At 41.4% G+C, this 24,271-nt stretch overlaps 3 protein-coding genes and 1 long non-coding RNA gene across 12 annotated transcripts in view; 2 read left to right on the top strand and 2 right to left on the bottom strand.

The window, feature by feature from the left end:
- Positions 1-3,965, bottom strand: part of Csnk1g1 (casein kinase 1 gamma 1) — a 161,213-nt gene extending 157,248 nt beyond the window's left edge. For 6 of the 9 annotated variants that reach the window (XR_009380266.1, XR_009380267.1, XM_059268134.1 and 3 more), the window contains exon 1: positions 3,700-3,965. The gene's annotated coding sequence lies outside the window, so the exon portion shown is untranslated. The remainder of the gene's footprint in view (positions 1-3,699) is intronic. The other 3 variants (XR_009380268.1, XR_009380269.1, XM_059268140.1) reach the window with 1 other exon arrangement.
- LOC131915134 (uncharacterized) lies at positions 3,557-18,147 on the top strand. Its single transcript, XR_009380270.1, has 5 exons — positions 3,557-4,425; positions 4,586-4,892; positions 12,622-12,719; positions 16,020-16,173; positions 17,298-18,147. It is a non-coding gene; the product is annotated as an uncharacterized LOC131915134 (long non-coding RNA).
- Positions 12,210-23,315, bottom strand: Pclaf (PCNA clamp associated factor). Its single transcript, XM_059268141.1, has 4 exons — positions 22,794-23,315; positions 22,448-22,528; positions 20,078-20,243; positions 12,210-12,638 (listed from the first exon to the last, which is right to left on the bottom strand). Exons 1-4 carry the CDS (start codon positions 22,837-22,839, stop codon positions 12,593-12,595), a joined length of 339 nt encoding a protein of 112 aa, XP_059124124.1. The 5' UTR covers positions 22,840-23,315; the 3' UTR covers positions 12,210-12,592.
- Positions 22,980-24,271, top strand: part of Trip4 (thyroid hormone receptor interactor 4) — a 61,497-nt gene continuing 60,205 nt past the window's right edge. Inside the window, exon 1 of the mRNA XM_059268133.1 lies at positions 22,980-23,146. The gene's annotated coding sequence lies outside the window, so the exon portion shown is untranslated. The remainder of the gene's footprint in view (positions 23,147-24,271) is intronic.

Raw genomic sequence — 24,271 nt, 5'->3', positions numbered from 1 at the left:
TTATCTATATAAAATACACTGTAAGATAGAAACAAGCTCAGGAGAGAAGAGTCACTTGGTTGGAGTAAAAACAAAGTATTTTCTTTGTAAAATTTTTAACATTTTTAAAAATTTTTTAACATTTCCACAGTAACTTTTATTTCTGATTTAACATCACCACATAATTAACTACTTTGCTTATTCTACGATTCTACTACATGGTATTTATGTACAAATGTATGTATGTGAGTATGTTTCCCTACATATAGCTCCTCTATCATGCCTAAACTTTCAAGATCATCAAAGATACGCTCAAGGAAGGGTCAGTAATTTTTAGATTCTCTCACAAGCAAATTCCACAACTGACAAATGCAAAGCTGGATTGGTCACATACTTATTTGTGGAAAAGATCACCAAGGAAAGTATCTCCAACAGTTTTGTATTTGTGGCATATAATTTTGGTGAATTTTTCATATCAACAGCTACTATCCTATTCCTTATATGAAAATAAATGAAATATTAACATTTTAAAAGACAGGTAAAAAATGGGCACTGCTAATAGCAAAGACAATGTGACCTTAACTTTAAGATTCAAAAAATGATGAAAAATAACAATTCAAAAAACATAGCAAACCCCTAGATTTATAATTAACACTGTTCCCTTAAAAGATCCATTTAGAAATTTGAATCATCTTACCAAAAATCCTCAACAATAGCAAAACATAATTTCAACTCAGCTTAAAACAGAGATATTGAAAATTTCTCTCAATTTTACAAAAAAATGTACAAACTTCTCTGAAAGGTCACACTGAATTGGAAACCTTGTACCTACTTTTCATGCAAAAAAATATTAAAGGGAGTTATTTATATTCAGCCTCTTTTGAGTATAAAGTACATTTGAAATGTTTTAAATTACTAACCACAAAGAAAACCCGTTAGTTGAAAATCCGACATAAGCTGGGTGTGGTGGTGTCTGCTTTTAGTCCCAGCATTCAGGGAGCAGAAGCAAATGGATCTCTGTGAGTTCCAGGTAAGCCTGGTCTACAAAACAAGTTCCAAATCAGCCAGAGCTATACAATGAAACCCTTCTCGAAAAGAAAAGAAAAGCCAAAAATAATAGCTTACATAGAACTATTGTTTTAAATCCACAAAGCAAATGAGTATATATCAAGTTTTCATTTTCTAAATTATTTCTACATTCTGATAACTAATGATTTAATGGAGAAATTTATTGTGTTTTCATTCATTTTATAGTTTATATGTAAGAATTCTCTAAAACTCAGATGAAGTAGCATACAGCTGTAATACCAGCACTCAAGGGGACAGAGTATCTCAAGATCAAGGTCAGCCTGAGTTATATGCTGAGACTGTTTCAAAAACAAAACAGAATTAAATTTTGCTAACATTATAAACTAAATCTAACTAAGATGATTCATGCAAATGATGTTGACCTTAATCTTAAAATTACAACTATTTTCTATTTTATGTTACAAGTCTAATTGCCTTTAAGACACATGGTGTTAAGATTTAAATAAATTACTTATAAATATTTTTCATTTCAATCCACGCTATATACAACTGTAGTTTATCTGAGAAATATCTATAAAATGTACTTTGGTCATTTTAAGAAACAAATAGTATTTACTACATGCTTTAAGAAACTATTGAAGCCAGGCTTTTAATCCCAGCACTCGGGAGTTCAAGGGCAGCCTGGTCTCCAGAACAAGTTCCAGGACAGCCAATGCTGTTACACAGAGAAACCCTGTCTTGAAAAACCAAAAAAGCGGCGGTGGGCACTGCTGTTCCAAAGGACCTGGGTTCAATTCCCAGCACCCACATGGGAGCTCACAACTGTCTGTAACTCCAGTTCCAGAGGATCTGACACCTTCACCCAATGCACATAAAATAAAGTTAAATAAACTATAAAAAGGGAACTACTGCTAATTGCATTTTATGATACTTATGATAAATTTCTAGGGGCTAAAGTTGTAGCTCAATAGTTGAAAAGCATTGTATGTGTGTGACCCTTCTGAGTTGGATGCTCAGCACCACAAGAAGAAATAATAATAAAGCTGGACATGGTGGTGCATGCCTTTAATTCCAGCATGGGGAGGCAGAAGCAGGTGGATCTCTGTGAGTTGAGGCCAGCATGGTCTACATAGTGAGTTCTAGGACAGCCAGAGCTACACAGTAAGAGCCTGTCTCAAAAAGACCATAATAATAATAATTATATATGCATATATATATATATATATATATACATAATGTATAGAACCCTCAAATTCTTGTTGCATACTCTTCAAATATTATCCAGTTTCCTCTTCAAAATCTCCTTCCACTAAGTTGGGCTACTGTAACTATGTATGATTAATGACAATCTTGAAATTCAAAGGTACTTGTTTTAAACGGAGTTATATAAATAATTACCTCTCATGACACTGATTAAAATTTAACTCCTACTTGTGAAGAGACTGAAACTCTGCTATAGTCTATGACTTGACCAAGGTCAACAACTCACAGGAAGCACAGGCTGGGGTCACTCCCAGAATTATCTTTCAAAGCCAACATTTCCACTTGAGTACAATTATCTCCTTAAAAGATTAAGAGATAGCTCAACAGTGTAGAGGGACTCTCGTCTCTCCAAATGTTCACTTGTTATTCTAAGACATATATCACAAAACTACCTCCAATTTGGTCACTTTAAATATAAATGAGGAGAATATTTCTTATTCGTTTAAACCACAGCAGGTTTACTGGCAGGTGAAAAAGAGGTTGGAAAAGGCTTGTTGCCTCAACATGTCTCATCTAGACCTCTATATGGATTTCCGTGTGTGTGTGTGTGTGTGTGTGTGTGTGTGTGTGTGTGTGTGTGCGCGCGCGCGCGTGTGTGTAAGCATGTACATTTATAAGGCTACGTTTGAATAGTTAGATGTTTTCCAGTATTGCACTTTTCTAAGAAAATTCATATCAGATACATATCGGTCTGGGAGACTGCTAGAATATGCCATTCTCGTCCTTTGCAAATATCCGAAATACCATCCAGGAGCAACAAACCCAGTTCCACACTCTTTTCTTTTACGATGTAATGCGTGCCCACTTGGGGGACACCGCTGCTACAGGGCGCCCGGGCGAGGGAGCAATAAAGGAAGAAGCGGGGGAAGCGCACGGAAGTTGGGTGGAGGGAGGTCTCATTACCCACTCTTCTGCCCTAGCTCTGCCAAGGGCGGCTCCGAGATGCCCAGCAGACACGAAACCCCCACAAGCTCTCGAAGCCCGGCTCTGTCCCAGCAGAAAGGGTCCGGGACGCGGAGAGTGTAAAGTGTGGGATGACCACAGCCACCCAGCAAAGTCCATACCCTGATTTTGGTCTGGGATGATGCTCCCCGCTCCTTCCCCTTTCAGAGCGGGCACTCCAGGTGGGAAACTCCCGGTTTGCATTGGCCGAAGTCGCTACCTCAGAAAGAGAGCCTCTTGCGACCGGGTCTAACCGGCCACCCACAACTCTTCGCTCGCAAAGACCCTGCTCCCTCCGTCCCGCCCACGCAACCTTCCACAGACAGGCCCGCGCCCCACCCGGGATCCCGGCGTCCACCGCCCCGCCCCGGCGAAGGGCCCCCCAAAGCCCCTCTCTCTCTCTTTCTCTCACACACACGCACACACACAGCCATACACATCTCCTCAGATCGGTCTCCCAGACCCTGTCGAAGCCAGAGCACCTACCTGTATCGGCCGCGCTCCAAGGTTCCAAGGGGGCGGGCGCGGTCCCCTCCCCAAGACGCCGAGTGCTTCTCTCAGCCACCCTTAAAGCGACGGCTTCGCTTTCCCAGGAGCGGGAGGGAGACGAGGAGGCGGAGGGGGTGGGGGTTAGGAGAGGAGTTGAGGGGCGGCCGAAGCCAAGCCGGAAGTACTAATGCTGGCCCCACCCACCTCCCGGAGCCGCAGAGCATCCTGGCTCTCCTGATAGGACAAACCCTCCGCAGTCACTGAGAAATTCAGACCACCACTTCCGGGTCGTCCATGCTGCAGCCCCTCCTTAGCAACAGCGTGGGGTTGCTAAGCGGAAGTGCCTTTAACGATACCCACCCCCATTTCTTCTGGGACTGTTGGGAGCAGGGTCCGGAGCTTCGTGTTGTCGTTGGGAAAGATCCTTCGACCTTTAGTTCAGAGTGTTGGGCCAAGTAAACGCTTCGCTGCCGCAGGTAGTAGGCCTATGTGTCTGGTCCCCTCGGCTGTTCTCCAGCACCAGCGCCACACTACACACACCTCCTCGCCCCTTCTCGAATCCTAGGCCAACTCAGTGGCTCCTCCCAAAGCTCCTCTCTCAGGTCCCTTGCGTGAGTTTCTCCTTGTCTACCAAGCGTCTCCCTCTGGTGGATTTCCTGTCATTTCAACCAGACTTTTGCATGCATGTCGATATTCTGAAACGGCCCAGAAGTCGAATACAGGGTAAGAAAAGTTTTGTCTTAGCTTGTCTTCTTTTTAAAAGAAGATGTAGCGTATTTATGTGTAACCTGGAAATAACCTAGTTATATCTAAGTGGGGGGTGGGGGGGAACGGTCCAGGTAAATTGACCAGAGGAATTTTTTTTTTTTATTCCCTAAAACAGCGAAACAAAAGACCAAAGAATGCCGGTAACCAAGCTTGAGTAGGAAGACAACTAATCCTCCCTTCAGAATAAACCGTACTGTGAACAAGAAAGTTGTCCATAAAAGAACCTCATTTAGGCTGGGGATGTAGATCTATGGTACAGCCCATGCCTGGCATGCACAAGGTCCTTAGTTCGATTCCCAGGCACTGTAGAAGGGGGAGGGGGCAAAACCTCATTTAAACTGAACATGGATAAGTAGGACTGTAATGCTTGGGCGCCAGAGGAAGAGAGAAGAGGATAGGGGGTACAAGGCCTAGGCTACATGGTGAGTTTCAGTTTTAAAACATTTTACCTAGCATGCCTCGGGCATTAGGTTCAATCTTACATTTGAAAAAACTAGTAAATGATTGTTGGGCAGAAGCAAACAAAATAATGCTCTCTTTGTAAAATGGCCCATATAATTATAGTCATTACATATTAAGAGAAACCTGGCAGGGGTCATCACGTGACTTTATTTTTTGAGTCAGGACCTCACTATGAAGCCCTGGCTGACCTGAAGTATGTGGACGAGGATGGCCTTGAACTCAAGAGATCCACCTGCCTCTGCCTCCTGAGTGCTGGGATTTAAAGCATGTACCACCAAGATGGACTGGCTTTGGCTTTCCTATCTTAAGTTTAGCTTCTGAATTTTTCTCTGTGCCAGTGAAAACATTTGCAACTGCAGGCCCCAGTTTTATTGGTCACAAAATTATTGGTAGACTATTGTTCACCTCAGCTAAGACAGAAAACTAGGTTTAGTAACTTAAAAAGAGACACCAGGTCTGTTCATTTCCTAGACTCATAGGATGGCATTAAATTGATTCATCCTAGGTAGTCAATTCAGCAAAGCTTTTAGGAAACCACTTTAGGCTCCAATGTACCGGTAGCAGGTTGTTTAACAAACGTAAAATATTTCCACCTCTGCCATCATCATGTGTACACATTGAAACACACAAACACACACACACCTGGCCCAAAGTGATGAGTGATAAATGTGTTGCCACAGTTTAATATTTCAACTACCAACAGGTCTAAATACAAACGTTTAAATTTTAAAATAAAGGCAAATAGGAACCCAATGAGCAACAGCTTATGATGTACCTAAAGAGCTATAACATAATTATGGTTTCAGACAAAAAGATGTGGCCTATAGAAATTACTGCCTCATTAAATAAAATTAAGTTATAATCAACCATGAGCATAAACTAATATGGAAATGCACATACCTTTGCATAACTCATCCACTGCCTGAAGTGGTTTATAAGCAGCATTTAACTACTTTCCTATAGCTTTGGGTTTTTTTAAATTCACTTTTCTATTAGTGTATGAAAACCTGGGTTGAGTCCTAAATGACCACATGAGCTTTTGTAATGCTTTCTTTTTCAACATACTCATTGCTTGGAGACCTTGAAAGGTGAGTAGCAAAGTCCTAACCTAAAACTACATGTGTGAGTTTAACTATGCCTTTATAATTTTATAAATAATATTACAGGACTCCATATTCTTTTTTTAACAATTTATTTATCTGGGGCTGGAGAGATGGCTCAGAGGTTAAGAGCACTGACTGCTCTTCCAGAGGTCCTGAGTTCAATTCCCAGCAACCACATGGTAGCTCACAACCATCTGTAATGAGATCTGGTGCCCTCTTCTGGTCATACATGCTGTATACAAAATAAATAAATAAATCTTAAAAAAAAAATAAAAACAATTTATTTATCTTTATTTTATGTGCATTGGTGTATGCATGTATGTCTGTGTGAGGGTGTCAGATCTTAGAGGTACAGACAGTTGTTAGCTGCCATGTAGGTGCTGGGAATTGAACCCGGGTCCTCTGGTAGAGCAGTTGGTGCTCTTAACCACTGAGCCATCAGTCCAGCCCCCCATATTCTTTTTATTATTATATGTTTTTGTGTGTAGGTGTTGCTGCCTTTGTACCACTGTCAATGTGGAAATCAGAGGCTATGCTGAAGGAGCCCTTCATTCTTCAACCATGTTGATCCCAGAGATTAAGCACAGGTTGCCAGCCTTGGCATTAGCAGCAATTGCCTTTCCCTTGGAGTTATTTGGCTGGCCCAGGATATACTCTTTATGAACTGTAAAACAGTACTATGTGTATATGCTAGATCTCTTTTGCCTTCATAAGCCAGTACAGTACCTTCATCGTATATGATTACTATGGGACTTCCAGCCTCCTAACAGAGTCATCATCGTCATCGCACCGCCCTTCCCCCCAGCTGAGGACGGAACCCAGGGCCTTGCCCTAGCTAGGCAAGCACACTGAGCTAAATCCCCAACCCCAACAGTGTCTTTTTTAATTCACTTTTTAATTTTGTTTTATTTGTAATGACTTAAAGAATTAAATTGAGCATGGTGCCTGTAATTCCAGCACTTCAGAAATGAAGTAAAGCCAGGTGGTGGTGGTGTATGCCTTTAATCCCACCACTCCGGAGGCAGAGGCAGGTGGATCTCTGTGAGTTCAAGGACAGCCTGGGCTGCAGAGTGAGTTCCAGGACAGACTCCAAAGCTACACAGAGAAACTCTGTCTTGAAAAACCAAAAAAACCCAACCCCCCCCCCCAAAAAAAAACCCAAACAAACAAAAACAACCAGAAACTGAGTACAGAGGATTGATATGAATTGTAACCCAACCTGGACTAAACAATAAAAACAGCAAATTTGGGAGCTGGAGAGATGGCTCAGTGGTTAGGAGGACTGGCTGCTCCTCTAAAGGACCTGGGTTTAATATCCCAGCATCCACATGGCAGCTCACAACTGTCTGTAACTCCAGTTCCAGAGGATCCATGGCACCAGGTATGCATGTGGTGCACTTATATATGCATGCAGGCAAAATACGCATACACATAAAATAAATAAATCTTTAAAAAAAATTTAAAAAGTAAATTTGGTGGGTTTTTTGGAAACTCAATACTCTAGATTATTTAGTGCTGAACATTGTTAGAGTGCTAAATATGGTAGAATACATGTATTATCACCAGCACTCATAAGACAAAAGATCAAGTTCAAGACCAATCTGAGTTATAAACAATAAAACAAAATAGGTACTGCTAGAGTTTGTCTGGTTTCTCTAAACATAAAAAAAATACCAAACTCAGGGCTGGAGAGATGGCTCAGCATTTAAGAGCACCAGCTGCTTTTCCAGAAGAACTGGATCCAATTCCTAGCATCCACATGGCAGCTCACAACTGTCTGTAACTCCAGTTCCAGGGGGTCTGACAGCCTCATACAGACACGCATGCCAGCAAAGGACCAATGCACATAAAAATAAATCATTAAAAATAATACCAAACTAGAAATGAATAGTTTATGATGAATATTCAGGGTCAGTAAGAAGAAATTTAGCCAAATTTACTATTTCTGTACCTAAGCAATAAACAATTGAAAAGATACACAAGTGATTCAGAGAAACTCAGGATATGTGACAAACAATAAAACATTAAACCTGAGGAAGAGAAGGCTAAATATATAACTTTTTTTTTTTTTTGGTTTTTCGAGACAGGGTCTCTCTGTGTAGCTTTGCGCCTTTCCTGGAACTCACTTGGTAGCCCAGGCTGGCCTCGAACTCATAGAGATCCGCCTGGCTCTGCCTCCCGAGTGCCACCACCGCCCGGCCTAACATTTATTTTTAAGTAACTGAAGGTTGACATGTAAAATAGCATGTTCTTTCAAGAATGGACCAAATATAGATAAGATAAAATGACTCAAACTCAACATTTTTTACAATTATAGTTGTTAAGTAATAGGACAGTCCATTTATTGAAGAGTTACTGGTTGGCTTGGGTTGAACAAGATGCCTTCTAACAATCTTCCAAATCTGATTTGAAGATATATATATGATAATGTTGGTTGGATAAGATCCTCCTAAACTTCCAGTTTTTCTAAAAAAAAGAGTTAATCTGGAAGATTCTAAGTACAGTAGAATTGATAAGCTGTATATAGGGAGACTATCTCAAAATAGGGTGAGGGTGAGGGGCAGGAAGGGACTGGAGAGAAGGCTCAGTAAGTAAAGGTGCTCCCTGCCAAGTCTGAGGACCTGAATTTTTGATCATGGTGGAAACCATTGACTCTTACAAGTTGTCCTCTGACCTTTATGCATGTCAACACATCCACACCCATATATATAAACACACACACACACACACACACACACACACATACTGTAAATAAATCCAGTACATTACATTTTTGAAATAATTATATACATCAAAATTTGACCTCATTAGGTTCACCAGCATAAGTAGCTCTACTAGTGAAAAAGAGCAAATCAGATTTCAGAGGTACTAAAATCTGCCTTTAAAAGACTTAGTTTAGGGGCTAGAGAGATGCCTGAGCGGGTAAGAGCACTGGTTGCTCTTCCAGCAGTCATGAGTTCAATTCCCAACAACCACATGGTGGCTCATAACCATTTATAATAGGATCTGATGCCCTCTTCTGGCCTGCAGGTATACATGCAGAGCACTCATACATAAAATAAAAATAAATAAACTTCAAAGAAAAAAAATACTTGGTTTAACCTACTTCTTAAAAACAAACCTAAATCAGGCAATGGTTGCATGCCTTTAATCCTGGCAGAGACAGGTGAATCTTGAGTTTGAGGCAAGCCTGATGTACAAAATGAGTTCCAGGACAGCCAGGGCTACAGAGAAAAACCCTGTCTCGAAAAACAAAATAGATAGATAGATAGATAGATAGATAGATAGATAGATAGATAGATAGATAAAAATAAAACAAATAACAAAAAAAACCAAAACCAAAACAAACTTACCCCTTTGGCTGGGTGGTGTCATACACCTTTAACCCCAGCACTCGGGAGGCAGAGCCAGGCAGTTCTCAGTGAGTTCGAGGCCAGCCTGGTCTATAGAGAGAGCTCCAAGACAGGCACCAAAACTACAATGAGAAACCCTGTCTCGAAAAACCAAAAAAAACCCAAAAAAACAAAAAAAACAACGACTTACCCCTTTGTGTAGGCAACTATAATCCCATCCCTTGGAAAGATGAGGAGGATAACTGCCTCAAGGTCAAGACCAGCCTGGGCTACATAGAGAATTTCAGTTCAGCCTGAGCTTTGGTGAGACCCTTTCTAAAGCCAACATGGGACTAGGAGCGCACGCCTTTAATTCCAGTACCTCTACAGAGTGAGTTCTAGGACAGGCTCCAAAGCTACACAGAGAAACCCTGTCTTGATTAAAAAAAAAAGTGTGTGTGTGTGGGGGGGGAGGTCTAGAGAAATGGCTCAGTGGTTAAGAGCACTTGCTGTTCTTGCAGAAGACTCAGGTTCAGTTCCCAGCCCCCACTTGACAAAAACTGTCTCTTCACTTCAGGTCCAGAAGATCTGAGGCCCTCTTCTGACAACACACACATACATACACACACACACACACACACACACACACAGTCCACATATATGCATGCAGGCAAAACACTCATAAACAACAAAATAAAAATAAATCTTTATTTAAAAAGCCAAAACCACAAGCAAAAAAAGTAACAAGAAACATAATTTTCAAAGTACTTGAGATTAAAAGAGGTTCTGCTTAATGTCTAAGTGTAAAAGACAAACCAAAAAAAAAAAAAACCAAACCACCAAAATCTATAATCAGCTGGCCTGGCCTCACATGATATGTAAATTGATTTAAAAAATGACACTAATACTTGTATTTGGAAATAAAATAGTATAGAGGATAGGAAACACAAATGGATACTGTATTGTAAAACTGAGCATTTATTTTAAACAAGTTTCACAAAAACATGGTTAATTTTGAAAACGGATAGCCTGTCAGTAAACAAAACACAATGAGAAAGTCAAGTGTATCAGTTAATATGGTGGCACATACCTTTAATCCCAGCACTTGGGAGACAGAGACAGATCCCTGTGAGTTCAAGGCCATCTTGCTCTACATACTGAGTTCAGGACGCTTAGAGGCTACATGAGATCCTGCCTCAAAACAATTACTACTATACCTGTCTCTTCAGTAACCTCAAGTCGTCTTGAGAAACGAAGAGAAAACTCTGACTAGAGACATAAAACTTCATTTATAGCATGATTTTTTTCAAATATTTTATTTTCAACTTAAAAAATAGAGGCAAAACCTGGGCATGGTGGCACAGGCCTTTAATCCTAGCACTCAGGAGGCAGAGGCAAGTGAATTTCTGAGTTTGAGAACAGCCTGGTCTACAGAACAAGTTCCAGGACAGCCAGGACTACATAGAGAAATTCTGTCTCAGGGGAAAAAAAGAATATATATATATATATATATATATATATATATATATATATATATGCAAAAAGGTAATATTTTATTATACTAAACTGAATATATATCCAAGAAAAATTATTCTTTTAGGGCTGGAATGATGGCTCAGAGGTTAAGAGCACTAACTGCTCTTTTTTTTTTTAATTTTTATTTATTATGTATACACACACCAGAAGAGGGCACCATATTCCATTATAGATGGTTGTGAGTCTTCATGTGGTTGCTGGGAATTGAACTCAGGACTTCTGGAAGAGTAGCCAGTGCTCTTAACCTCTGAGCCATCTCTCCAGCCCCTGACTGCTCTTTCTAAAGGACCCAGGTTCAGTTCCCAGCACCCACATGGCAGCTCACAACAGTCTATAATTCAGGTTCCAGGAGATCTAGCACCCTCACACAAACCTACATGTAAGCAAAACACTGATGCACATAAAATAAATAATTAAAAATTAAAAAAAAAGAGCAAGCCAGTAAGCAGCACCTCTTCATGGCCTCTGTATCAGCTTCTGCCTCTAGTTTCTGCCCTGCTTGAGTTCCTGCTCTGACTTCCTCCAATGATGAACAGTGATATGGAAGTGTAAGCCAAATAAACCCTTTCCTCCCCAACTTGCTTAAAAATAAATAAATAAAAAAAGAAAGAAAAATTCTTCTTTTAATGTATCTATGGAATCTTTGTTCCTGATTCTATTTCTTTTGTTTTCTTTTATTGAGATAGGGTTTTTCTGTACAACTGGCTGTATCTGTAGATGAGGCAGGCCTCCAACTCACAGAGATCCGTCTGCCTTGGCCTCCAGAAAGCTGGGATCAAAAGTGTGTGCCACCACACCCAGCTAACATTTCTTAAAAAGCATACAGCTAACTTTTTCAACATTTTATCTTTGCCCCCCCCCATTTTGAGAAACGACAAGAGATTAAATTTAATTAATACTAATTTTTTTTTTTGGTTTTTCGAGACAGGGTTTCTCTGTGTAGCTTTGCGCCTTTCCTGGAACTCACTTGGTAGTCCAGGCTGGCCTCGAACTCACAGAGATCCGCCTGGCTCTGCCTCCCGAGTGCTGGGATTAAAGGCGTGCGCCACCACTGCCCGGCCTTTTTTTTTTTTTTTTTTTTTTTAAAAGATTTATTTATTTACTTATTATGTATACAGTGTTCTGTTTGCATGTATCCCTGCAGGCCAGAAGAGGGAGCCAGATCTCATTACAGATGGTTGTGAGCCACCATATGGGTGCTGGGAATTGAACTCAGAACCTCTGGAAGAACAGCCAGTGCTCTTAATCTCTGAGCCATCTCTCCAGCCCTAATACTAATTTTTTAATGTGAAAACAACTAAGCCGACTTTTTAAAGCAAACAAGCCATAACAATACAGCACTATTTCAATAATGAAGTGCCCATAAAATGGTATTAGTACAAAGATCTAAGCAAATCTCAAAGACTTAGATTAGTAATTAGAACATCACGCAATGTTTATTTTAGCAAGAAGCTTAATAGGTAAAAGAAGCAACATATGACATTATAAATTCAAGTATGCAATTATAATTTACAAATTATAAAAATTCTCCCTTTTCATAGCCAGTTGCTTTTGAATGGTGAAATTTTAGCGCCCCCCCCCCTTAACTGAATGCCTGTTCAACAAGCCAATTGAACAAACACGTCTACCCAAATTTACATCCCAGAATACCTAAAAGTAAACTGAAGGCATTATTCAGGAGAATGAGTTCTATTTATTTTCGTCATCTGTGTGATCAGGTTGCAAAGGACGTGCTCTGTGAAGAAAAGAACTTCAATCACTCAAGTATCAACTGCTTATGAAATCAGAACATTAATAATGAAGTAGGTCTGCTCAAGTAAGTACAAATGAGAGAAAATTAAACTCCAGTAATTAGCAAGTGTAAACAAACTCCAAAAACTAGTGCAACAAAACTCTTTTTAAACACTGTTCCCTGTTATTTCATGGAATCAGCATTTTTCTTTTACTTTTTTCTTTTGGAACCTGTCCTGGATCTTGCTCCGTAGACCAGGCTGGCCTCAAATTTACAGAGATCTACCTGCCTCTGCCTCCCAGGTGCCACCACCTGGCAGCATTTTTCATTTAGGACATGTTGTGAGTTTTATTTCAAAGGACCCAGGTAAGCAGTGTATGCCTGTACTCCCAACACCTAGGGAAGCTGAGGCAGTAGGATTGCAAAAAAAGTTTGAGGCTACTCTGGTCTGCATACCAAGTAGCAGATCAACCAGAACTATGTGGTAAGACCCTGTCTCAACAAAACAAGAAACAAACTGGAGAGATGGCTCATTCATTCTTGAATAGGACAACAGTTTAGTTCCCAGCATATACCCTGTAACTCCAGCTCCAGGGGATTCAATACCTTCTTTGGGCCTTACAGGTACCCACGTGTGTGCATGCGCACACAGACACAAAAAATGAAATAAATAGTACAAAGTAATAAAAAATAAAAATGCATATCTTAATGTGTAACTCCTGCACTGGGAGGCTGAGGCACGAAGACTGCTGAGAATTCCAAGTCCTGCTTGGATTGCATGGTGAGTTCTGGGACAGCTTGGGATACATAGAGTCTACAAATAAATAAATAAATGGCGTCTGGAGAGACTGCTCACAAGTTAAGGGCACTGGCTGCTCTTATAGAATACCCAAGTCCAGTGCCCTGGACCCGTTGGACAGCTCACAATCGCCATAACTTCAGTCTCAAGTGACCCAGTGCTGTCTTCCGGCCTCCCCAGGCACCTGAACTCACCATGCACATACCTATAAACATAACTTAAATCTTTAAAATAGAAATATGATCAAGGGCTGGAGAGATGGCTCAGCGGTGAAGAGCAATGGCTGCTCGTCCTGAGGTTCTGGGTTCAATTCCCAGCATCCACATGGCAGCTCATAGCTGTCTATAATTCCAATTCTAAAGGATCTGACACCCTCACATAGACACACATGCAGACAAAACATCAATGCACATAAAAATAAATCTTAAAAAAGAAATATTATCAAATATATGTATAAAACTGTTAAAAATTATTAAAAATATCTCATTCCCACAACATTGGTTTTAATGTTAAGTAGACCGATAAATAGAATATAACCTGTTAATAAAAATTTCATGGTATACAAAGTAAAAAAATTTATTTGAATAGAGAAAAAAATATAGCAAACAAATTGCCATATTCTTTGGACTACATGGATGTATTCTTTAAAAAAATAACCTCTAAATCATTTGGTAGGCTATGATAATCATAACATTTGAATAAATGTACATTAATATTAATCCAAAACCATTCTGTACTTACCATCCTTTTTATAGTAAGTCAGTTAAAAACTTTCTCATAAATCACAATTTTATTTTAGAGTTAACAAAGCTTAGTGATATTTACTCTAAAATCCTTAGTTTCCAAGTGAGATAATGAGATCCAGTGAGCCTGAATGGTCATAGACCAGATACTAAAAGAAGGAAGCTATAACAAAGTATTCAGCCTTGGTATGAGATTACCATTGCTTCGTGTACTAATAGATTATGGAAAGGTCTTCATTGTGTTTTCCTGGAAATTAAGACAAACACATCATGACCCAAACTTCCTTTTTGCAAGGCCTGATTTTCTTTACGCATAATAGTTATGTTCAAGATTTATGTAAATGGGGCTGAAGAGACTTCTTTTTTTTTTTTTTTTTTTTTTTTTGGTTTTTCGAGACAGGGTTTCTCTGTGTAGCTTTGCGCCTTTCCTGAAACTCACTTTGGAGACCAGGCTGGCCTCGAACTCACAGAAATCCGCCTGGCTCTGCCTCCCGAGTGCTGGGATTAAAGGCGTGCGCCACCACCGCCCGGCATGAGACTTCTTGATAGGCAAAATGCTTGCATGCAAACATGAAGAGCTGAATTCCATCCCCTCAGAATCTACATTAAAATGCTGGCACAATGCCATATGCCTGGAATCCCAGTGCTGGGGAGGCAGAGACAGGAGGATTTGAGGCTCACTGGCCAGCCAGTCTAGTCAAATCAGCAAGCTCCAGGTAGAGTGAGAGATCCTGTCTCAGAAAAATAAGGCACAAAGTGATTGAGAAAAATATTCGAAGCCAGGCTTGAATGGTGGCGCACACCTTTAATTCCAGTACTTGGGAGACAGAGGCAGGTGGATCTCTTGAGTTCAAGGCCAGCTTGGTCTACAGAGTGAGTTCCAGGACAGCCAGGACTACACAGAGAAACCCTGTCTCAGGAAAAATAAAATAGAAAAGGAAGACACTCCATGTTAACCTATGGCTTCCACATGTACAAACGTATATGCATATCTATGCACGTCCATACACAGAAACACAGACAAACACAAAACTTAAGCAGATGCTTGCTGTACTGATCACAACAGCCAAGATATGAACTAGCCTACAGCTGTGTCAATAGATGAATGAATAAAGAAAATTTGACACATATACACAATGGAATTTAATTTCGCTACAAAGAAGAATGAAATGACATTTGGAGGCCAGAGAGATGGCTTTGTGGTTAAGAGTGCTTACTGCTCTTGTAGAGGACAGGAGTTCATATCCAGCCCTCACATATGCTACATAAGTACTCCACCATGGAACTATATCCCTCTCACTGGCTTTGTTTTTTTGAGACAGTCTCACTATGTACTGTAGGATGACTTTGAAGTCATGATCTGTCTCAACCTCTGTAATTAAGGCATGTGTCACCATGTCTGGCTATTGCTGATTTATATTATAGCTTAAACTTGTCTATGAGACTATATAATTTCTCTCCATGTGATGGAAAGTCATTTTTGTCTTCTATTTGTTTGTTTGTTTGTTTAGTGACAGGGTCTCAGGTAACCCAGACTGACCTGTGTAGCTTTTAAGTATATATGTAAGAAAGATGAGTTGTGGGCTGGAGAGACGGCTTAGGAACCAAGAGCACTTACAGAGGACACAGTTCAGCACCTACACCAGGTGGCTCACAACCACCTGTAGCTCCAGTTCCAGGGAATCCTTGCCCTCTGGCCTCTGTAAGTCCCTGCACATATGTGGTATACATAAACTCATGCAGACACATACATATATGCATAAATAAAAATAAATCTTTTTTAAAATTACTAATTGAGCATGATGTAAAATGCCTATCAAATGCATTATTGTTTTTTTTCAGTGTTAAGATGTTGAACCCAGGGTCTTGCCCTGACAAGTCTCTGTCACTGACTGAGCACATCTCCAAGCCCAGTCTCATCATTATGGCAGCCAAAGCAGAAGAGAGTACAAGGCTCTAGCTCCAGAATGATTTCAATGCAAATCTGGATTACCAGGTAGAGGGTTAGTACTCAGATTCAAACCCATCATCGCCCCATCGTCAGTTACTGTACACAAAGCTAAATGCAGCCAAGTATGGTGGCTCACACTTCTAATCCCAAAACCAGAGAGGCAGAGAGGTTAAGGTAGGAGGGTTGCCACTTGTTCAAGGCCAGCCTGGGCTGCAGAGTGAGACATCTCGAAAGAAAGAAAGAAAGAAAGAAAGAAAGAAAGAAAGAAAGAAAGAAAGAAAGAAGGGAGGGAGGGAGGGAGGGAGGGAGGGAGGGAGGGAGGGAGGGAGGGAGGGAGGGAGGGAGGAAGAAAGAAGAGAAAGAAAGGGAGGGAGGGAAGGAGGGAGGGAGGGGAAGAAAGAAAGAAAGAAAGAAAGAAAGAAAGAAAGAAAGAAAGAAAGAAAGAAAGAAAGAAGAAAGAAAAAGAAGAGAGAGCTGGGCAGTGGTGGAGTGGTGGCATAGGTCTTTAATTCCAGCACTCAGGAGGCAGAGGCAGGTGGATCTCTGAGTTCCAGGCCAGCCTGGTCTACAGAGCAAGTTCCAGGACAGCTGACAGCCAGGGCTACAAAGAGAAACCTTGTCTCCAAAAAAACAAAACAAAACACAGAGAGAGAGAGAGGAAAGAAAGAGAAAGGGGGGGAGGGGAGAGAGAGGGGGGAGGGGAGGGGGGGAGAGAGAGAGAGAGAGGAGAGAGAGAGAGAGAGAGAGAGAGAGAGAGAGAGAGAGAGAGAGAGAGAGAGAGAGAGGAGAGAGGGGAAAACAGAGTTAAATGACTTTAGCACAGTGGTAGAGCTTGTCTAATGCTTACAAGTCCCGGAGTTCAATTTGTAGCACAGAAAGAATGGCAGAGAAGAGAATTTACAGTAGTATCTTGTACTTCCTTCCAAAGTACATGTAAAGTCTGAAATATTTTCTCATTTTCTAACTACTTTATAGGCCTTTTGGTTTAGTGAACCATACAGAACATTGAATCTCCATTCCACACTGCACACTTATTCTCTAGATCAAAGTGAAATTATTTTCAAGATGGACTTTTAATGATCCATATTTCATAAACCACATTTAATGAAATCATTAACCAATGTTCAGCATTGTCTTTTTTTTCTTTATTGTTGTATGTGAAACTCCAGGAGATTTACGATTGGTGTCCACCATCTAATTAACCCTTGAGATGATCTTCAAGGCAGTCCAGTTTGAGCTTCTCAGCATTTTCTGTGTTACTAACCCAGTGAGATGAGTAGCTGTGAAGACCTGGTTGTTTTCCTTGCACCACTGGATTTGCAGGTGCCACTTGGTCCAATATTAGAATGTGATCTGGTTTGAGGCTCTTAACGGATAAGACACAGAAAGGTAAGCAAGACCCCAAGGATACTGGCTATAGCTTTTAGGGAGCTGCTGGAGGATACCACGGTGGTGGCTTCAGGGGCATCAGTTTCATAGTAGGTAGGGCCCGCTGTGCTGGTTAAAGGGACAAACGACTCAACCTGCATAGGAAGGACCACAAGGAGCAACAGCCCCAAACAGAGTCTGACCGCCATCCTCTCGCCCCTGAGGGTCAGGGTGCTGAGTGTCCAGCTTGCTGCCTGTTGAGCTGGAAGTTTTCTAGGCTTTTGGCTGGTGTGGAGATTACAAACTAGGTCTTACTTTCATGGAGACATCACAATGACAGTGTCATGGTGCTACACCCTCTTTCTACACTCAAGTCCTTTTTTGGTTTTGTTTTTTGAAGCAGGATCTCAGGTAGTTCAGGCTAGCCCCTCAATCTCACAAGTCTTTCCTTTAGAATTAAAAAATTTTTGAAAAGGAAATAGTGGGCAAGACATGTTGGTGCACAACTCTAATCCAGAACTCAGGAGGCAGAGGCAAGTGAGTCTCCGAGTTCTGGGTCAGCCTGGACTACATAGTAAGTTCCTGGCCAGTCAAGGCTACAGAGTAAGATCCTGTCTCAAAAAAGAAAATGAAAATGTGGGGGCAGTGAAATGGCTCAGCTGGTCAGTGCTTGCTTGTTATTTGAATCTGGACCCCTGAGTTCAACTCCTGAAACCCACGTAGAAGTGGAAAGAGAACTGACTCCTTAAAGATGTCCTCCGACCTCCATACAGCCTCCATGGTGTATGCCTTGGTTTCAATACTTACAAACATTCAAGAATTCAAATACCTGTTTTCCTGGTTGTTTTTAGGTGCCGAGTAATGAAGCTAATGCCTCAAACATGCTAAGTTTTCTCCCCTGAGCTACATCCCCAGCCCTTTTTTTGTCATTTTTTTTTTTTTCCAAGACAGGGAGGATTTCTCTGTGTAGCCCTGGCTGTCCTGGAACAGTATGGAGTAGACTGGCTTGGAACTCAAAGAGACCCACCTGCCTCTGCCTCCTTAGTGCTGGCATTCAAAGCATGGGCCACCATGCCTGGCTTTTTTTTGTGATTCTTACTAAAGTGATAGATGTTGATTGTTAGAAATTGATGGTATGTAGCATGAGACAAGATTTTTTACCCAGATAAATAATTGTTGATACTTGTTATATTTTCTTATAGTGTATGTATCTTGAAAAGCAGATTGTACTTTGAAAAAAAAAGATTTTATTTTTATATACATTTATTTTATGGGTACATATATGTTTGTACCCAACTGTATGCATGTATATCACATGCTACAGGAACCCAAGTAGGTCAGAAGAGGTATCAGGCCCCCTGGTACTGGAGTTACATACAGTTGTGAGCTGCCATGTAGGTGCTGGAAACTAAACCTGAATCCTCTGTACATGCTCTTAAACACCAAGCCATCTCTGTAGCCCCAAATATTATACTTTTGTATCCAGAATTTTAGCTCAATATTTATCACTAGCATTCTCATTTCATTAATCTTAAAAACAAGCTGGCATGGTGGTGCCTCTACTCCCAGCATTCAGAGGCAGATGAATCTCTCTGAGTTCAAGGCCAGCCTAGCCTACGTAGTGAATGTCAGGACGGCCAGAGCTACAGAACAGAGGCCCTGTCTCAAAAAAATAATTTAAAAAGCTCAGCCCCAGTTTGAAGAATTCTTAAGGATTTATAGAGAAGGTACCAAAAAAAATTACAGAATTCTATTGATTGTTTCTATAGAGTGATTTCTGTTTATATATTATATATATTAATTATATATTTCTCATGAAAGTTCAACACATAGTATTATTACTTGTTTTGGTACTGGAGACTAAACAGACTGCATGCACACTAAACTGAGCTACACCTAACTAGTAATTTTGTTGGGTATAAGAGGCTCAATGGAATTCAGACTAAATGAACTGCCATAGAAATTTCCTTTTGAAAAAAAAAAAAAAGCCAGAAAAAAAGATCAAAAGGAGGGAAGAGAGGGAAGGAGGAAGGTAGGCAGACTACAAAGTGTGGTAGCTCATGCCTCTCTTCCCAGCACTTAGCAGGCTGAGGCAGAAGGATTACAAGACGTTCAAGTCTGTCCTGGACTACATACAGAGACTGTCTCAAAAAAAAAAAAAAAACAAGCCAGGTAATGGTGCACAGCCTTAATTCCAGCACTCGAGAGGCAGAAGCAGGTGGATCTCTGTGAGTTTGAGGCCAGCCTGGTCTACAGAGTTCCAGGACAGCTAGGGCTGTTAAACAGAGAAACCCTGACTCAAAAACCAAGCAAACAAACAAACAAAATAAACAAAAAGTAAAAACAAAAACAAAACTGTAAAAATTAGAGGAATAATAAGTAAATAGGAATCAAGCCTCTTTAGAGTAAGTAAAAATTAATTTTTGAAAGATATTTGAAATTTTAGAGTGACATAAGAAAGTTAAAGCATAGTTTTTCTTTTCTTATTGGCTTGAAGAGAAACTTTAAAATTACTCACTATCCCATTTGTCTTTTATTTTTAAGGGTACATTTCTTTGTCTTCCAGAACATAAACACTTACTTTCTCTTTGCTGTTCCTAAGCCACTGCACCCCGCTTCTTCAGGAGGAAGCTGGTTCTCTTTTTCCGAATCTTTGGGGGACAGACTGAAGAACTCTCCGATGCCTTTTTGCCACTTCGGAGTTGGGCGCACACAAACTGGGTTCCCTCCTGCATACTTATTTTCAGCTATAAAATAGAAACAGAACTAAATAAAAACATATAATTGCCTTTCTTTAATATCAGACTCCCAGAGGTATTAAGTAATACAACAAACATCTTAAATTAGAAAAATCAGGCTGGTGTGATGCTCAGTGGTAAAGAACACTTGTTTCTTTCAGAATACTCGAGTTTGGGCTGGAAAGAACTGATTTCCACAAATTGTCCTCTGAGTTCCCTATGTGTGTAATAGTGTACAAATCCATGCATATCTGAACACACACACATACACAAACACACAGACAATAAATATATATAATAAAAACAATTTGGAATGAGAATACTACAATTTCACATATTTTTTGGCCTTAAAAACACAAATCTATGACCATTTTTATTTTATTGGCAGAGTCGAGGATGAGTCAGTATTTTACATACCCCAGTCTGGCTTCACATTCACTCTTTAACTGATGCTAGCCTTGAATTCCTGATCCTCCTGCCTCTACTTCTCAGATGCTGGAGCTGCAAGCACGTGCCACTACACTAAGCCACTTCTTGTTTTCTTGATTATTCTTGTGACACAGCAGCATATTGCTAGGGCCCCCAGTACACCTGGTGCTCACTTCGTAGCTCAGGCTGGCTTTGAATATACAGTAGTCCTCCTGCCTCAGCCTCCAGAGTACTTAGGATTAAAGCCATGCACTTTTTGCCAGGCTGCTTAACACATATTAAGGACCTATTCAATTATATCTAGTGATTTAGCAGTAGGCCAGACAATGGGAGGTGGCCTTGATAGAATTAACTCCAGTTGTACAAAATATAAGATATTCTGATTACATTTATCTACTTTCAAAAATTTTGTCTACTACTGCCTTATCTGAAGAGGTAGAAATAGTAAATATTTTCTAATGAAATTTTTAGATTTGGTGAAAATTGAGGGCTGTGTACGGTGTAGTACATGCCTGTAATCCTAGCACTCCAGAGACTGAGGCAGGAGAGAATCAAAGCCAATCTGGCTAAATGCACATAAAGATCCTATCTCAAATAAATAATGGTGTATGGTGGTGGTGGGGGGGTTGGGTTAGCATAAAAACCATGAATTATCGGGCATGATGGCTGACTCCTGTGATCCTACCTACTCAGAAGGCTAAAAGCAGGAGCGTTTTAACAGCAGCTGGGTAACAAACCAAGGATCCCATCTCAAAAAAATAAAGCAGGGTGTCGTCAGTGGTACATACTTGTAATCCCAGCAATCGAGAGAGAGAGAGAGAGAGAGAGAGAGAGAGAGAGAGAGAGAGAGAGAGAGAGAAGAGGGAGGGTGTGTGGATGTGGCTCAGTAGTATGCTGAGCATGCACAAAGCCCTGGGTTAGAACTCCAGCACAAAATAAACCTGGCATCCATGGCACATACATGTAATCCCAGCACTGGGGATGTAGAGGATCAGAAAGAGGGCTAAAGGATCTGGAGTTCAAGGTTATTCTCTGTATGTAGAAATTTTGAGGCCAGCCTGGGCTGCATGAGACCTTGGAAGAAGGAAGAGAGAGGGAAAGAGGGAGAAGGAAAGGGAAAAGGGCGGAAGAGAGGGAGGGCGGGAAGGAACAGGGAGCAGAGGAGGAGGGAGGGCAGACAAAAGCAAAGAGACACTTGTACTGGGACAGTGTGGGCGGAGATGTAGCTCAGTGGTAGAGTACTTGCCTGCAAGGCCTAGGGTTCAGTTCCCAGAGATTTCCTGCACGGTTGGATAGACAGACAGGCAGACAAGCACACACACACACACACACACACACACGCACACACGCACACACGCACACACACATAGAATGTGGTAGTACTGTCAACCATCACTCTAAATCTAATGAGGAGGCACTCAAGTAGCCTCCAAGAAAATAGTAACTTACTATTAAGAAAAACTAAAAAAACACCATTCAGCAACAACAAAAATTAGGTTTAAAAATAAACTGTACCTCACCGCCAAGACTTGAGAGTTTTCTTTGAGACCCTCACACCCCTAACCAAGCCTGCTCAAAGAGCAAGGCCCCCTTAGAGGGCAAGGAAGAAATTTAGGAGTGAGAATGTCAAAGGAAACAAATTCCAGAGGAAGGAAACTAAATTAAAAAAAAAAAAAAAAAAGTCCACCGTGGGTCAGGGCCTCACAGTTCAGGACGGCTGTGCCAGGCCTGACCTCCTTTCAGGGGTGTTCTTTTACCTCCTAAGCTTTCCGGACCCGTCCTACCTTTTCTCGATGAACACGATGCAGAATTGGTGACAAAGGTGGAGGAGCCAAGCACCTTCCTAGGGGCTCGAGAAGCCACCACTGCAAAGAGAGGTAAAGGGGCGTTCAGAAGAGGCTGGAGAGCTCGGACCCCGGAGCTTTGTTCTACCAGGCCCAGCCTAGCAGAGAGTGGGGTGATGCCCAGCCCCAGAACGACCTTGCCTGGTCCTCCGCAGCTCCCTCAAGGTGAGGGCCTGGAGCCTGCCCCCTAGCTGGGCTCCATGGGGGGTGGGGGGCAGCCACGGGTTTCTCCATCCCGGGGACAGGCTGCCTGGGGAGCCCCCAGCCCCGCGCTGTATCCCTTCACCTTTTCTGTAGGCTCCTGGGACGTAGTTTGCTTTGGTCCGCACCATGTTCCCACAGCAAGAGACAACTCGCACCGACGCCCCAGCTGCGGATGTCTTAACTGGACAAGAACCCGAAAATGACGTTCCCGCCACAGTTTAAATGGTTCTCTTTCCCGCGCGCTCCAAGCTCTTGAGAACCGTGGCTCTTATTGGTTCCGCGCCTTCACCCTGAACCAATTGGCAGCGTCCAGCGGGTGACAGCCTCGAGACCAGGCTTTGCTGGCCAGTCCATCAGCCCCAGGGGTCGTGATTCGTACCCACTCCTGGTGGGCGGTACCAGGACTCCAGGGGTGCACCAAGTGTGGGCGCCGAGGTAGGTTGTGAACTAGCCAAGTGGGTCGGCTTATAAAATAAAACATAGTAAAGATAGGAATTGCAATATTTCTTCAAAAGTTACCACTGAGTTAAATCCATGGTGATTAAACCCTGAAAGTGAAAATAAAAATTAAGTGGATTTTTCGATGCAAATCAAAGCTAAAGTTTAATATCCTTAATATCTGCAGTTTTTTAAATTAACTTTCTGAGGTTGGAGAAAGGAAAACGCAATTTAGTTTTTTACAGTGCTTTTAAAAAACGTTTTCAGATCACGTAAGACTAAAAAATTGGACAAATTGTCCATACACACATAAAAATAAATAAACATGGCCACATAGCTAAAAATCTACTAAGTGTAAAAAGGCTACAGTTCCAACCCACATGAGAATAATGCTATAATAAAGAAATCATAAATATTTTCTGACCCTATGCTTCAAAAATCACAGTATTCCTAAGAATGTGTCTTTGTTCTGAATGTCATGCACGGAGTGAGAGCATTTGTGCTTGCTGCAGGATGCTTCCTGCTAACGCTTGTTTGAAAGGCCACCTTCAAAGCGTAAGTACAGAGCTACTTCTCTCCAGTGAATTAGGCTCGAACAGCAACAATATCTGCTCCGGACCTTAACCAAACCAACAATTCATGGTGTTATACAACCTACAGATTTCAAAGCCAGGCCTAGTGAACCTTGTAATCTCAGCCCTGAGGAGGCAGTGAGTTCCTTGCCAGTCGGGGCTACACCACAAGGAAAGGAAAGGGACTGACTGGAGGGGAGAAAAGGGAGGGCAAGGGAGGAGGACAGGGGAAGGGAGTAGAGGAGGCGGTAGGGAAGGGAAGAGAAGAGAAGGAAAGGGAAGGGAAGGAGAGAGGAAAGGAGAAAGGAGAAAAAGAACAGAAACAAAGAAAAGAAAGATACCACCACCACCACCCCCTGCAAAAAAAAATAGAGGAGAGATGGCTCAGCAGTTAAGAGGGTGCTCTCTTCCAGAGGCCCCAGGTTCACAGATTCAATTCCCATTCCCCACATGGCCTCTCACAACTGTCTGTAACTGCAGTTCTAGAGGATCTGACACCCTCACACAGACATACATACAGGCAAAATGCTAATGCACATAAAATAAAAAT

This window comes from Peromyscus eremicus, chromosome 7, assembly GCF_949786415.1.
Source record: "Peromyscus eremicus chromosome 7, PerEre_H2_v1, whole genome shotgun sequence".
Lineage (NCBI taxonomy): Eukaryota > Metazoa > Chordata > Mammalia > Rodentia > Cricetidae > Peromyscus > Peromyscus eremicus.
Note: the sequence above shows the minus strand (reverse complement) of the source record. Positions and strands in the feature narration are given on the sequence as shown.